Here is a 16,673-nt window from a genome sequence, read left to right as displayed (position 1 = left end):
GGACATCGCGTCATACTGTCTACCAGTAAAGTCGATATACTAAGCTAAAAGTTAAAAGTAGGCGAGCGAGTGATTGTTTGGTTAGAGTTGATACAATTAGGCTTAGACGAGTATCTCTTCTAAGTTAAAAGTTCCGATAAATCTCGACGGCGAAATCTAAAGATAATAACTAATAATATCTTAATTATTTAAGCTATCTCATCTTTAACCACTGAACTCATCGCTTGATACCATATTTAAACATTAAAAAATAACTGGAATTCAACCATTTCTTTTGATATTAACACCACGCGTTACCAATGTGTCTCGTCTCGGATATGTTGGACAACCTTAGTATTTTAGACTAAGTTGTGAATCATTTTGAGACTCTATAGCAGTGAGACACATTCTGTGTTAGTGGTGTGTATTTATTGGAACGTATTCTCCTCTTCGAGGGGATTTCAACGCATATTTACACGCTCAAAATGAGTAAAAGGTGAATAAGAACTGATGTTCCAAAGTTTTACCTTTTAATATAAAAAGTGGTTTTGTACCGTATCGAAAGTAGCACAAACCTATTCCTTAGTTTTTCTTATAAATACCGTGTACCACGTCGAAAAGAAAAACAAGTCATTTCAAGCCTCTCTTTATAAATAGAGTCTTAGGGCATCAGTTTTATTAAGTCAAGGGAATAAGAGTCATCTCTTTCATTCTCGGTCTCTTTAGTCTTAAATTTTTTCGATATTTCGGTGATAGTTCTCGGGCTTAGTTCAAGTTCGCTGAGAGTATATTCGATTTATCGATTATACTGGTATCTCGTTTTATCCTGGGAGGCTATCGACTCGCACATATGGTGAGAGGCGAAATAGCTTTAAGGAGACAGTTTCAACTGGACTCGAGGATCTCCCTTTGGTTATATCCTTTCTTTCTCTGTTTGATTTCGTTTACTCACACACACACTTATTTGATTTATATGTATTAATCGCAGATTGTATTAACAATCTTAAAGCTATTTTATTTTATACATATGTGACTGATACATCTGTATCTGCTTGTTTTGTTGAGTAACAGATCGACGGAGAACCAAACTGTGAACGATCTGATGAACATGACGGCTGATCCCAACGCACAGATCACTGGATCTGATGGGGTTCACCAGCAGCCGATTAACCCTAACGCACAGATCGTACGATCTGATGGGGGTCAAACGCCTGTTGGACATGTGCCTTCGGGACATGTGCCTGTGGGACACACTGTCATTGGACAGTTTAGTGTTCCTCTTGGACAGATATCGGCAGGATTCACTCCTCCGATCATACCTGCGGTGCCTACTGGTGTGCATACACCAGTAGTACAGACGCACGTACCATCTGTTCCACATGTGGTGCCTGCTGCACCTGTTATGCCAACTGTGCCTGCTGCACATGCTGAAAAACTTGAGAAGTTCAACGGAACGAACTTCAAATGTTGGCAACAAAAGATGCACTTTTATCTGACCATATTGCATATGGATCGCTTCCTTAAGGAAGAACCATCGTTGCTCACTGCTGAGAGTAACATGCAGACTGTGTGTTGCTGATGCTTGGAAGCACTCCGACTACATTTGTCAGAACTATGTGTTAAATTGTTTGTCTGACTCGTTGTATAACGTATACAGCGCGAAGCCAACAGCTAAGGTCTTATGGGAGTCACTTGACCATAAGTATAAAACCGAGGACGCTGGGGCAAAGAAGTGGATTGTTGGCCGCTTTCTTGATTATAAGATGGCAGACTCTAAGATTGTGTTCAGTCAGGTGCAGGAACTGCAGGTGATCATTCATGACATTCATGCTGAGGGAATGGTCATAAGTGAGTCTTTCCAAGTTGCTGCTGTTATTGAAAAGCTTCCACCTGGATGGAAAGATTTCAAGAACTACCTTAAGCACAAGCGAAATGAGATGTCTATGGAGGATCTTATTGATAGACTTCGTATTGAAGAAGACAACAGAGGGTCCGAGAAGAAAGTTAATATTGCCACTGAGAAGGCAAACATGGTGGAGCATGCTCAAAGCTCCAAGCCCAAGAAGACTAATTCTAGTAAAGGGGCAAAGCTGGCACCCAAAGGAGAGATTTCGAAGTCGAAATTTCTGGAGAAGTGCTACAACTTTGATAAAGTTGGTCATAGGTCTTCTGACTGCAAGAAGCCTAAGAAGCCCAACAAGAAGAAAGAAGCAAACATGGTAGAGAATATCTCCAAGGAGATGGGTGATATAGACCTCTGTGCTACGGTCTCTGAAGTGAACCTGGTCGGTTCTAATCCACGTGAATGGTGGATTGATACTGGTGCTACTAGGCATGTTTGCTCAGACAAGTCAATTTTCTCTAGCCTTAAAGCTTCCGATGCTGGTGAGAAGCTCTACATGGGGAATTCGGCAACTTATACCATTAAGGGTGAAGGCACGGTGATCCTGAAGATGACCTCTGGGAAGAATCTGACATTGAAGAATGTACTTTATGTGCCTGATATTCGCAAGAACCTTGTGTCTGGTTCTCTGTTGAGTAAGCATGACTTTCGCATTGTAATAGAGTCATATAAAGTTATTTTGTCTAAGAGTGGTATGTTTGTAGGCAAGGGTTATTTAACCGATGGGCTTCTTAAGCTCAATGTAATGTTCGTTAAGGACGATAATGAAATGAAGAATTCTCCTGCTTACTTGCTTGAGTCTCCTAATTTATGGCATGCTAGATTAGGACATGTAAATTATGACACTTTATGACGTTTAAGTGCAAAAGAATACATACCTAAACTTACTATCGATTCAAAACATAAGTGTGAGACTTGTGTTGAGGCAAAATTAACGAGATCATCATTTAAACGTGTGGAAAGGAACACCAAAGTGCTAGACCTAATACATAGCGACATATGTGATTTAAAATTCGCTCCAACAAGAGGAGGAAACAAGTATTTTATTACATTCATTGATGATTGTTCAAAATACTGCTATGTATATTTGTTGAAAAGCAAAGACGAAGCTATAGATAAATTTAAAATCTATAAGGAAGAAGTTGAGACACAACAGACTGAGAAAATCAAAACGATACGAAGTGATCGTGGAGGTGAATATGTTGAACCATTTGGGGAATTCTGTTCACAACATGGTATAATCCATGAGGTCACTGCACCATACTCCCCTCAGTCAAATGGTGTGGCTGAAAGGAAGAATCACACTCTGAAAGAGATGATGAATGCGATGTTGTTAAGCTCTGGGCTTCCACAATCGATGTGGGGAGAAGCCATCTTAAGCGCAAATAATATTCTAAATATTACGATGCGCAAGAATAAGGATGTAAGTCCTTATGAAATGTGGAAGAAAAAGAAACCAAGCTACCAACACTTGAAAGTGTGGGGGTGCCTTGCAAAGGTACTGATCCCTACACCGAAGAAGGTGAAGATAGGTCCTAAGACTGTGGATTGTATCTTCATCGGATATCCTCCACACAGTACTGCATATCGGTTTCTTGTTCATGAATCCAAGATTCCTGATATTCAAAAGAATACCATTATGGAATCAAGGAATGCCTCATTCTTTGAGACGTTGTTTCCATGTAATCCAGGAAACCAACAATCCTTGAGAAGTTTCTTAAGGATGACTTTGAGAAAGCTAGGACACTCGTGGATATGACTTTGCACCTATCCAAGAACAAAGGTGTAGCTGTTTCCCAATTGGAATACTCGAGGATAATTGGTAGTCTGATGTACCTCATGAGTTGTACAAGACCAGACATTGCATACTCAATTAGCAAGTTGAGTAGGTTTACGAGTAATCCGGGAGCTGATCACTGGTAAGCGATCATAAGGGTACTAAGGTACTTGAGGGGAACTCGAGACTATGGACTGCACTATGGAAGATACCCAGCAGTATTAAAAGGATATACTGACGCAAACCGGATATCTAGCAAGAAAGCACTTAAGTCTATGAGTGACTATGTGTTTACATTAGCTGGAGCGGCAATATCATGGAAATCCTCAAAACAAACGGTGATAACTCATTCCACGATGGAAGCTGAGTTCGTGGCACTAGATAAATGCGCCGAAGAGGCTGAATATCTATGACAGTTTCTGGAGGATATTCCAAGATGGCCAAAGCCTGTAACTGTATTAGGGATTCACTGTGATAGTCAATCCGCTATTGGAAGAGCACATAGCACGATGTATAATGGAAAGTCTCGTCATATACGACGACGACACAGTTCCATTAGACAATTGATCTCAACCGGAATTATCACTATTGACTATATACCGTCAAAAGATAATATCGCGGATCCACTAACCAAAGGGTTATCAAGAGAAGTGGTTGAGATATCATCGAGAGGGATGGGCCTTAAGTCTATTGCTTAACGGCATTATGGTGGACACCCAACCATTACTGACCGGAGATCCCAAGAACTTGGTTCAATGGGAAAACTAAATCATGATGACCAAATCACTGTGGGGTAACCCCTGGCCTGATCCTATGATGAGGAAACAGTGAGACCCGTAAGGTACGAGGTTAAATTTTGAGCTTTTAATGATCTTTGATGAATACATGGAGTTCATGAGTGAACACATGGAATTCAGTTGAGTATCACCTATGTGGGAGAGAAGTGAGGCCGCTTCAAAGGAGAATTGCGAGGCACAATTCTTTAGAAACTCCTGCAGAACCAGGACGATGTTCCATGGCCAAATTGGACATAATCATGAGAACTGAATGAGTCAGGAAAGATATAGTGATGAGTATGTCATCGTTTACACAAACGGTCGAACATTTCAAGGACATCGCGTCATACTGTCTACCAGTAAAGTCGATATACTTATTCGGGTGAAGGTTCAAGGAGCATTCTCTACCTATCGTATGCTATATCTGACCGCCGGAACTATCACCAAGTCAAGCTCCGCGTCTGTCTGTCTATGTGGACCATCAATCTCATTTGTGGGGGATTGTTGGACAAACTTAGTATTTTAGACTAAGTTGTGAATCATTTTAAGACTCTATATGAGTGAGACACATTATGTGTTAGTGGTATGTATTTATTGGAATGTATTTTCCTCTTCGAGGGGATTCCAACGCATATTTACACGCTCAAAATGAGTAAAAGGTGAATAAGAACTGATGTTCCAAAGTTTTACTTTTTAATATGAAAAGTGGTTTTGTACCACATCGAAAGTAGCACAAACCTATTCCTTAGTTTTTCTTATAAATACCGTGTACCACATCTAAAAGAAAAAACAAGTCCTTTCAAGTCTCTCTTTATAAATAGAGTCTTAGGGCATCAGTTTTATTAAGTCAAGGGAATAAGAGTCATCTCTTTCATTCTCGGTCTCTTTAGTCTTAAATTTTTCTAATATTCCTGTGATAGTTCTCGGGCTTAGTTCAAGTTCGCTGAGAGTATATTCGATTTATCGATTATACTGGTATCTCGTTTTATCCGGGGAGGCTATCGACTCGCACATACGGTGAGAGGCGAAATAACTTTAAGGAGACAGTTTCAACTGGACTCGAGAATCTCCCTTTGGTTATATCCTTTCTTTCTTTGTTTGATTTCGTTTACTCACGTACATACTTATTTGATTTATATGTATTAATCGCAGATTGTATTAACAGGATAATAACCGGAAAAATCTTGCACCAAATTCTCAATGAAGAGGTGATATAGATGACAATTACGGTATGTCTGAAGTCTGACTATAACTATAGGCACATTTCACAGTCCAATTATGCTCACTTTTACCAAAAGATAATAAGCATGTACACTCATTGGGAGCTTAATAAGCTATGACAAACCCTTCACAACTAGACACCAGACAAAAAATCGGCTCCAAGGTACATGCTTCTGTGCTCATCAAGTGTAATAAGGCCCTAGAAATCGTAACCAAACAGAAAGAGGGATCACGGTGAGAAGAATTTCATCTACAAAGCTGCATTACAAAGTTGATATGCACGTCTCAAACACATTTCCATAGAACATCAGAATCGACGTTTTCAAGTAAAGAACTTTCACAGATTCAATGCAAATCATCAAGCTCTGTGTGATTCTCAAAAATTTCTCTCTACTGTAGGTGGAGGTGTTCGTCGAGCTCTGTCTTCAGCCATATTTAATCTCATGATACGCCCTTCAACGTCCTTATTAGACACAAGCAAAATACAATCTTATAAGATAGCTGAATATGGTTTAACGCATAACAATTATCAATAGAAACCAAATCTTACCACTCCATTCAGTTCGTTAAGTGCAGATTCAACCGACTCAGCAGATTCAAAAGTAATGAATCCATAGCCTTGAGATCTACCGGATTGCCTATCATAAATGACCTTAGCACTCAACAAACCTGGCTGATCCGCAAAAATTTCTTTAAGTTTCTGCGAAGTGACACTCCAACTCAGGTTTCCTGCATACAGCTTGTGAGGGCTGTCCACGAATGACTGATAGCTGCTCTGTATCCTTGGTCCCATGACTTCTCTTTCACCTCCCCTTGGCACCTCAGGAAAGTTCACCTTCACTGTTCGTCCTCCAACTTGCTGTTGAGCATCAATGCATCATAACCATTACATATTATAACAAATGCACATTAATCACAATTTATAATAGGGCTCAAAGTTACACTTTTGCATATAGAACAATCAACATTGCGTCAAATTCCCTTGGTTCTAGTATCAGAGTACATCGTTATAATTCCGAAACTCCAAGAGAAGGTCACACTTGTGTCAAACCAATTGCAGGTAACAAAAACATACACTTTACAATGTTATTTTATTTTCTACTTTTCTTTTGATGCATTTCTGCTGCGTTTCAGGACTTTTCAAAATTTTCCATGATTTTTCATTATCTTCGAAAACTTGCATAACCTTTATTGAAAGCAAGGGTCTTTACGTTAACTACCTTTACAATACATGTAAAAGTCCAACCCTGATTATGTCCATAAAATACTTATACCACATACATTTGGCTTAATTGAACTTGTACACTTGCAAGATGCTCCACAAGTTGAAACAAGAATTTCCAGCAGCCAAATTTTTCTTAACTGAGCTCTTTTCATATCCAATTCTTTAAGCTTTTATGGTACTTACATTTATCAATTCAATATCTCAAAAGGTAAGCAAGGAACTTACTGATCCGTTAAACATCCGAATAGCTACTTTAGCTTCTTCCACACCTGCCATTGTCACAAACGCAAAACCACGACTTCTATCCGTAACTCTGTCATACACAATCTGCCCAAAATCAACAACACCAACTCAATTACCACAAAAAATCACACATTTCTTTAATAAAAATAGAACAAAGTGTTGTTACAGTGGTTGCGCTCTTGTATCCGTTGCGGGAGGTCAGGAGTTCAACTCTGGTATGTGCGTGTGTAATCAATTAGCAGAAAAAAATCGAAACTTTATCGAAACAAACCTCTACAGAAATAACAGGACCAGCTTCAGCAAAAATGTCAGCCAACTGGGAAGAAGTCATAGCATAAGGCAAGTTACCTACATACAATCTTCCAGCTTCAGCTGAATGTGACTCTACTCTATCATCTTCATCATCATCATAATAATCTTCTTCATAATCATCAAATTCTTGATCATCTTCTGTTTCTTCTTGGGGCTCTGTGGTTTGGGAAAATTCAAGATTGAGAGAAGATGAGGAGCAAATGAAGAGGGGTGAAAAAGAAAAGTTGGGTTTGATTTTGAGGGTAAAAAGTGTGTGTTTTGATGGTGGAATTGAAATTGAAGAGCATTCAAAGGGTAAGTTTCTTGAATTGAAAAGAAGGGGATTTGATGAAGTGGCGGTTGCAGCAGCAATGGAGAGTGAAGAAGTTGCCATTTTTATTTGCAGAATTGTAGTGAAAAATGGCTGTATGGTGAAACGCTGATATTGTTTGGTAGTGTCTGATTGGTGAGAGTTTTTTTTTTTGTTTGGAGAGTTTTGTAGGAGGACAATTTAGAGGCAATGAAGATAAGGGGATAAGATTTTTTTGTCCAATATCAAAGAGGAGTAATTCAATTTACGATTTTCTTTTTAATCTTATAACCCCTTTGTATTCTAAAACTTCATTACATGTCTGAGTAAAGACTTACGCATTTTACCTTTCGAGAACCTCGAAAGATCCAAACTTATGAATGATTCGATAAAATCAATACAGAATTTGGAATGACAGAGAACGAACTATTACCACTAGTTTGCTTTTAGGTTAAATAAACGGTAAATCATGGCATCACAATTCTCTTTTAACCCGAGTGCAAACATGATGCATGAACCATGAAGAACAAACAAGATGAAAGAACACTCGGCCATTCATTATCTTTAGGGAATTTAAAACTTTCAACCAAAATTGGAACACAAAACAGCAACAGCTACAAAATAAATATAGTCAAAATTTTACAACAGATGCTTCATCAGCAGAGTATCAGATACACACAAATACCTCTCGAACGCCAAACCTCAATTTCAAAACAGTCACAAACATAAGCCATAGTTTGAGGATCTTATTTAAACAATGATCAAAACCTATTTGCAGCTACATTTTCATACTGCAATAAAGTTTTTAGTATCTCTTGACTGCCTCATGAAATGAGGACCTTCATGGGCGGGCAGAGACAACCTTATTGCAGAAAAGCCAAGAATGATTTGCCTATGCACCCCAAATGTTAATGGAACAGAGTCATCCATTTGGTTGCATAAAGGACGGGATTGTTCCAAGAACTTGAAAACCAACCCCGTCACTCTCTTGCGTCAAACTTTGAGGTTGCAGCAGCTGTCAGCCTCTGCAAACCACTTACTGTGCGTAAAAACACCGTGGCCATTCATCATATCAGCAAGAGAGACTCCAGTTGTACGGAGATTACTCATAGGAAAGTGATTAAGATCTGCCATGGAGAACATACTGGTCGCCTCTGACCCAGACAGATTTTGTGTGCTGTAATTATCTTCCCTTGGTGATGTCAAATTGCTGCTATCAGACTGCAGAACTTCAGAATTTTGGGACCTGGTAGGCTGAAAAAGTCGTCTTCCACCAGTAGCTCCTTTACCATCATCTGTTTTCTTTGTGTTCAAGAAGCGGCCACCACAACCCCTCGGGCGACGCATTGCATGAAGGTGGCGTGAGCGGTGCAGATACGGCTGTGTAATAAAACTAGAGTTCAGACTTCCGAGTGTTGCAAACTCCAGAAAACATTGCATTAGTACAGTTGAATAATGTAGAAAGCATCAACCTTATTTCAGTTTGTGAACTGACAAGTTTTAATCAAAAGGATTTCTGACAAGTTAGATAATATTGATACTTAAGAAGCTAATTTTGATTAGGAACACAAAAGAACCCACCCCCTGTGCTAAACTTGCACACTGAAATTTGGATTCAATTTTTTTTATGGTTGTATCATTTTAACAGGAGTTGTAGAATTGTAATTCGCAACATCAAAGTAGTCAGAATGCTTTTCACTTCTTCTATTCTCTGGATTTCTCTGCCTGTTATAATTCAAAACCAATGGTTTTAGTATGTTTAATATCTAAATTGATACCTGGTTCAGACAATTTTGACTCTTGTTCTAAAAATAAGTTTCCTCCAATTTTGTAACATCTAGTTCTTAATTCTAAACGTAACTTAAATTTTTCAACCTTACCTTACGGCTCTTGGTCAGTTTCTGCTCCAGCTCCGCCTTTGCACGAGACTTTCTGCGCCTTAGTATTCCATGGTACTGCTTAGCATTTACAAATATTGGTCCATCATCAGTGGCCAAATTCAGTGGTAGCATAACCCGGCCCTAGATTATCGCGAAGGTATTTAATTATCAGAAAAAACTACGAGACAAATATTTAAATGTACAGTTACAGCAGCAGAATGATCACGTTTACAAGAACATTATAAATTAGGTTTTAATTATCAGAAAAAACCATAATCATGTTATAAGGTCCCACATTTTTTCATAGTTCAGTGCAGTGAGCCAAAAGAGAACTGATCATAATCTTGGTATCAGCAGAAAATTTATGTTATATTTCTAAAAAAAAAATTGAAGCTAAAGTTAGATAACTGATTAATGTGAAGTGGAAGTTCTACAAAAGTAGTTGGAAGTAACTATATAGGATCATTTAGCAAAAAACAGAGAAACTATGCAGCATCCAAATTTGAAGGGAAGCAAACCGTGAACTGAGGAACGTAAGTTGAGAAGACTCCGTAACAGTGATCTCCATAAGGGTTGGCAGAGCTCTATACCAAATCAGAGAATAAAAAAACCATAAGTATCCCCTAATTTTTTTTAAGGCCGTAAAACTACATGAAGCAGTTTCTACTCAGGAAGGTCATCTTACCACAGGCTTGCCAAATCCGAGCTCAAAACCACTGCCATATGCATGCGGAGTTGCTTGAGTTGAGAATGCTGCCCGAGATTGCCGAGGTTTTTCACCATTTTCTAGACTTCGACAATCACCTGATTGAGAAATTACTTAATTGATTAAAGGAAATCAAACCCAAAACTAAGCGTTACAACTATTTTACATTTCTATTAAAATAATACACTTAAAATGATAGATCAAGTTTTATGTAAAAATAACGAACTTTGGCTTACTAGCTAATTACCACTACATCATAAATTGTTGTCTTAAGACTTATGTAGGTTTTGAGTATAATCTTATTGGTACATAGATATACTTCCTCTCTACAACTATTAAATCATGTGTATCAGACTAGCAGTGTAGTTGAAATGCCCATGCCTGAGCAGTATTTTTAGTGTTAGATTATAGGTCAGTTCAATAAAAAAGGTAAATCAGAAGCAAATCAACAAGCCCGTCTAGCTCAGTTGGTAGAGCGCAAGGCTCTTAACCTTGTGGTCGTGGGTTCGAGCCCCACGGTGGGCGAATTTTTAGTTTACATTTCAATATATTATTTCTAGCCAAGGGCCATTGATCATTGCCCCTCTTAGGTTTCTAAAAACTTTTTGGCATGTGTACGTATACTAAAAGAAAAGGAATCTGCCTGCTATAATTACCTGGAAAGATAGTGAATTGAGTTGATGTTCTTTTTGAGAGCTGGGCCTCATCATGGGTAAATTGGCCTCCAGTAGAAGAAGATTTTGATGGGCAAGAAGAGTGAGTAAGAGGCACTTGAGTCCCAAGCCCAGTCCACCAAGGAACTGAAGCAGATGATGACAAGTGGCCAGTGGGACTATATGCAGCAGCAGCCCCTTCATGTTCTTCTTTATTATATACACTATCCATAGTCATCTGTTATGTCAATGATCTATGTGTGTGTGGAGCTTTTCTTCTACAGCTGCAATCTAAAGATGAGTAATACCTTATATGTGTACACTCTAGCACTTGTTTCTGAAAAAACATAAAGTAGATTCCCACCAATTAGTGACCCATCGAGAACCAATAACTGCAAAATTTACAAAAACTAACAATAACTGCACAGTATAATTACTGTACTTGACTTGATTGATCCCAGAATAACATAAGAGTAACTCAAGAACAACAAACTTGGGACAAAAAAGAGTAGTTGAAACATAGATATATACAGGAAAGAACCAAAAGGAATCTTTGTCATGGGTAAGAAGAAAAATAAAAAAGAAGTTGGTAATTAAAGTTACCCAAGTATGTAACAAGATAAGATGGATAAGGATGGAGAAAGAGGAATGAAACCTAATAAGTGGCTAAAATTATATAAAAATATATATCTACACTATGCCAGAAACTATGGAGAGAAAATAGTATTAAGTAGAGAGATAAGCATGTAAATTATTTACTCAAGTGAAGGAATAAATTAGGAGGAGGGAAGAGTAGTGACTAACAAGTCTGAGAATGGTTTCCTAGCCACAAGGAGCGTAGCGGAGCCACTGTCGGTATAATTTTATCTACAACGACGGAGAGAGAGAGAGAGAGGAGGAAAGAGAGGGAAAGAGACGGACGGCCGAGGATGTTTTAATTACAGCTTGTCTAGTGGAACTACACGTCAATCACCATTCACCACACCAACAATAATAATTTTAATAAAGCTACTTGATTATTAGCTTTTGTCATGCACTAGGATGACACTTCCGAACCCACCCAGATTCGATCTACTCCACAGAGAATTGTTCAAAAGATTTAAGGAACGGGAAGATAATTCATATATTAATATCTTTTTCGGGCATCGGATTAAAAATTTCAGAAAATGAATTTTATTGACTACTGTTATGGATAAGAAATCAAGGTTATTACTTGCTGTATTTAATACTAAGATTCGGGAGCTCAAGGCCTTTAATGGCTGCTCTCGTGTTTCGTGACTCAATCTGCCTTTACGAGATGCCTACGTATCTCTGTGAATTAGAGAATCAAGCCAAAAAACGTAGTTCTGATTTGTGGGGTGAGGCCCCTTATATAGATGTGGGAGTCCTTGAATTGGACTTGGTATAGGAGACTTGGTGGACAAGCCTCTGAATTAGGATAGACTTAGGAGTCCTAGGAAGTAGGAAGCTGATTCCTTATCCTTTTAGGTCCCCTTGAGGCTAATCTATAAGGATTTATATCCTTATCGGGACTCTTCTCAATAGCTGATTTTTCCCTTATTAATTAATTACGAAATTAATTAATAATTAGGGCTTTTGGGCCTTTTTTATTCCATCAGGCATGATCTGGTCCATCAGGCTTAACCTTTCTGGTCTGAGTTTCATATATCTTTTTATTGGGCCTAGCAGCCCACAGCTTGTACAATTAATGCAGTATTTAATTATACAATCATAATTTATTTATCCCTATCATTTGCCCCCCAACTTTTGGGAAACATTAATTAGGTTTCGCAGAAGTTAAGTCTATTTGTTCCCTTACAGGGTTTCGTTTTTCCGTAAAGTGTGGAGCGACCTACACATTTACAATGAATTTTTCCTTTTATTCAGGAATTATCTTAATTTCCAGGAATTTTTCCCTTATTTCCGGGATTTTTTCCTTATTTCCCGGGTCTTATCCTTAATTTTCTGGATTTTTCCCTAATTTCCCGGGACTTATCCTTAATTTTCTGGATTTTTCCCTAATTTCCCGGGACTTATCCTTAATTTTCCGGATTTTTCCCTAATTTCCCGGGACTTATCCTTAATTTTCTGGATTTTTCCCTAATTTCCTGGGACTTATCCTTAATTTTCTGGCTTAAAATCGATCAGAATGCATTCGAAATCGATCAGGATGCAGACAAAATCGATCAGGATGCAGCCAAAATCGATCAGGATCCTGATCGAATTAGCTCAGGATCTTACACTCTGGTCGACAGGATTCCTGATCGATTTCGATCAGGATTCTGACCGAATTGGCCTTCAAAGTGACACCCTAGTCGGTTGCTACACGGGCTTAATCGACCAGGATTCCTGATCGATTTCGATCAGGATTCTGAACGAATTAAATGGCTCTCGACCATTCTGATCGAATGGAATATCGATCAGGACTCTGTTCTCCGTCGATCAGGACTCTGATCGATCTTAGGGGATTTCTTCCCTCCTGTTCGAATAGCATATCAATCAGGACTCTCTTCTCTGTCGATCAGGGCTCTGATCGATCTTAGGGGATTTCTTCCCTCCTGTTCGAATAAGATATCGATCAGGACTCTCTTTTGCATCGATCAGGACTCTGATCGATCTTAGGGGATTTCTTCCCTCCTGTTCGAATAGCATATCAATCAGGACTCTCTTCTCTGTCGATCAGGACTCTGATCGAACCATATTCAGGTTCTGGTCGATTTTTGACTTTTTAAATTCCACAGGAGCTTCTAGATTGTTCCTGATACTTCTTGTAGATGGGCCTTTAGGTTGGGCCTAGCTAAATGGGCCTAAAAACGCCTCGTATGCCGAGCTTTTCGCCTATATAAGTGTAGTGTGGAGTGAGAATCCTCACTTCACTTCCCACTTCTCATTTCATCTCACATTTTTCTCTAAAGTTCTCCCTTTTGAAGGCGATTTCCGGCGACCAAAGCCACCGCAGCTCCTCCATTCTCAAGTATTTCTGGGTTTCAAGCCTTCAACCGAAGCATATTAATGGCGGACCGTGACCTAGCTCGTTTGCAGAAGATGAATGTCTCTAAGAGAGGTACAAACATCCAAATTCAATCTCCATATACTTCCCTCATTGATATGATTAACTCGAGAGGTGATGAATATCCTTCTCTGTCTGAGTTAGATTCGTATAATCATGGTAACACTTTTCATGAGTTAGATGGTAGGATAGAGTCTATGAATACCCTGTACAGACTTCCACCCCACCTTAGGATCACTCCAGCCGCCCCTGGGGATAGGACTTGTAATTGGGAGGGGGATACCCTGTTCATTTATCGAGGAGCCCTGACCGCAGGTCTTAGGTTCCCATTTCACGAATTTATTCCTCGTTTACTAGCCGATGTACGAATCAACCCTTGTCAACTCCCTCCTAACGCCTGGAGGAACATTATCTGTTTTATGGTCCTTTGTCTCAGGAATAGCTTTCCTCTTTCCGTAGCAGTCTTTAGGAAAGTTTTCCAATTCTATAATAGTTCCATGAGTCAGCCGGGCTGGGTTTTAATTCGCCAACGGCCCAAAATTCCCCATATCTTTGATAGTAACTCTATAGTCGAGAACAACCCTAAATGGAGGGATGAGTTTGTTAGGTTGACCTGGGCTGGGGGTGATTGGGCCACACTCTTCCGTAGGCCATTTTGCAAAGTATCAGATGGTAGTCCTGGTAGCATCAGATTAACTGATGAGGAGGAGGTGGCCTACCAAGCCTTAATTTCAGACGATGGGAAAACAGACACCTGGACCCTTTTAGAGGAGTTTTCCTTGAAGAAAGTTGGTCTCTCCCAGGCCAGTGATAAGGGTAAACTTATACCTGCGAAATTATTTTTCCTTCTCTTTAACCGTACTTTTTCTTTTTTCTGGATTTTAATATTCCTTCTGCTTTTCCTTTCAGCTTGTGAGGCTATTAATAACGTCAATAGGCCCAAGGAGGGGGAATCTGGCCGCCAGAAGAGGGCCAAGTTAAACAGGGATCCCAGGAGCAAACCTGACGGTCCTACTTTCCTTAAGCCCCACGTCCCGGTGGTCGAGCTGGGGGACGATGTGGATCCTCCACTTAAGGCACATTCCTTCAGGCCTAACTGGGGCTTCAGGAGGAGCGATACGGTGGTTGGATCCACCAAACATGCCAAGGATTGGTCGTACCATTCCATCACTCCCCATGATTTCACTGACATTGTTACGGGGAGTGATGTCGAGACTATTGAGCTTCTGGGCTCTCAAGCCCAAGCTGCGGTAATTTTCTTTTTTCTTCTCTTCCTTTTGTGAATTTCAACTTTTCTTGTATCCCAATAAATTTGCGCCAACTCATACATATTTCTTTGCAGAGTAATACCTATTTCCAGGCGGCCCTACATCAGGCTAGATCTTGGAAGGGTAACTCTGATGTTTTTGAAAAGGAGATGAAGAAGTGGGAGGAGAGAGCCAAGGTCCTAGAGAAGAAGCTAGACACGAAGAAAGAGGAGCTGGCTAAGGCTCATTCCGAGCTGGTGAAACTTAGGAGCGATAAGGATAAGCTCATTGATGACTACATGGATTCTGACAAGTTTAAGAATCTCATGGAGATTCATGATGAGGGTCTTTACTCCCTACAGTTCACTCAGGGATGGGATGCGGCCGTGAAGGCTGTTTCTGAGAAGTACCCGGGCTTAGTCGACCCTAAGGACTTTATAAGTCCTGAGCAGGCTGAGTCAGAGGACAGCATAGACGCCCTCTTCGACTCTCCTCAGCCAGATGATCGCATCTTGGATCCTAACACTGCTTCTCCTCCCGCTTCTCCTGCGAAGGACGCTGAAGGCGCTGATAAGGAGAAAGAGAATGAAGGCTCCCGCATGGAGGAGTAGTTTTTCTATTTTGTAATTTTATCCTTAATTTATGTCTGGACTTTTGTTTGTATTAAAACTTATTACCCTGCGGGGCTATGCTACTTTCCTTATTTGCATTCTCTCCTTCATTTTTCCGATACTTTAATATATTCAAACTTGGCTTAATGGGCCACACAAGTATTATCACAACTCAAACATCCATAGGTTGAAATAATTTCGAACTCTTCAATTTCAAGTCTGGTTTTCCAAAACCTTACATAATATGGGTTCGACCCTGATCTATAATAGCTAAAAAAGAAAAATACTATGCAAACAAAGCTTCAAGGTGCTTTTAAACCTACTTGTCATAATGACAAGTGAGAATCGTACTTCGACCATCTTACACGTAGTAAACCTTCAGGTTTTGTGCGTGCCAGGTTCTCGGGACTTCAAAACCATCCATAGTCTCCAGCTTGTAGGTTCCTCTACCCTGAACGCTCTTGACTCTATACGGCCCTTCCCAATTTGGGGCAAGCTTTCCTTTCTGTCCGACACCAGAAGCCTCTATTTTTCTCAAGACTAGGTCACCTTGTTTGAAAAACCTCTCTTTAACCCTTAGGTTGTAGTAGAATGAAGCCTTTTTCTGATATTCTACTATCTTTGCGTGTGCTTTATCTCGCACTTCATCGATTAAATCCAGGGCTAACTTCTGCCCTTCCTCATTTTCTTTTTCATCAAAAGCCTGAATCCTTGGAGAGAAATGTGATATCTCCACGGGAACTACTGCTTCTGCCCCATATGCCAACATGAAAGGAGTTGCATTTGTCGTGACTCTACCAGTAGTCCTATAGGCCCATAATATGGGAAGTACCTCATCCAC

General features: G+C 39.7%; 2 protein-coding genes and 1 non-coding gene across 4 annotated transcripts; 1 reads left to right on the top strand and 2 right to left on the bottom strand.

Moving 5' to 3' along the window:
• Positions 1-5,619: 5,619 nt before the first annotated feature.
• On the bottom strand, positions 5,620-7,936 carry LOC141711899 (33 kDa ribonucleoprotein, chloroplastic). Its single transcript, XM_074514601.1, has 4 exons — positions 7,396-7,936; positions 7,107-7,208; positions 6,207-6,515; positions 5,620-6,119 (listed from the first exon to the last, which is right to left on the bottom strand). The coding sequence occupies exons 1-4, from the start codon at positions 7,807-7,809 to the stop codon at positions 6,033-6,035; spliced, it is 912 nt and encodes a 303-aa protein (XP_074370702.1). The 5' UTR covers positions 7,810-7,936; the 3' UTR covers positions 5,620-6,032.
• Positions 7,937-8,340: 404 nt separating this feature from the next.
• LOC141711898 (nuclear transcription factor Y subunit A-10-like) lies at positions 8,341-12,024 on the bottom strand. 2 transcript variants are annotated; one of them, XM_074514599.1, is made up of 6 exons: positions 11,769-12,024; positions 10,968-11,301; positions 10,291-10,409; positions 10,124-10,189; positions 9,606-9,746; positions 8,341-9,105 (listed from the first exon to the last, which is right to left on the bottom strand). In XM_074514599.1, the coding sequence occupies exons 2-6, from the start codon at positions 11,200-11,202 to the stop codon at positions 8,719-8,721; spliced, it is 948 nt and encodes a 315-aa protein (XP_074370700.1). In that variant the 5' UTR covers positions 11,203-11,301; positions 11,769-12,024; the 3' UTR covers positions 8,341-8,718. The 2 variants fall into 2 exon arrangements, with proteins under 2 accessions (XP_074370700.1, XP_074370701.1); XM_074514600.1 differs by lacking the exon at positions 11,769-12,024 and adding an exon at positions 11,402-11,543.
• TRNAK-CUU (transfer RNA lysine (anticodon CUU)) lies at positions 10,764-10,836 on the top strand. Its single transcript has one exon. It is a non-coding gene; the product is annotated as a tRNA-Lys (tRNA).
• Positions 12,025-16,673: the final 4,649 nt, after the last annotated feature.

The sequence above is a fragment of the Apium graveolens genome, chromosome 3, assembly GCF_009905375.1.
Source record: "Apium graveolens cultivar Ventura chromosome 3, ASM990537v1, whole genome shotgun sequence".
NCBI lineage: Eukaryota > Viridiplantae > Streptophyta > Magnoliopsida > Apiales > Apiaceae > Apium > Apium graveolens.
Note: the sequence above shows the minus strand (reverse complement) of the source record. Positions and strands in the feature narration are given on the sequence as shown.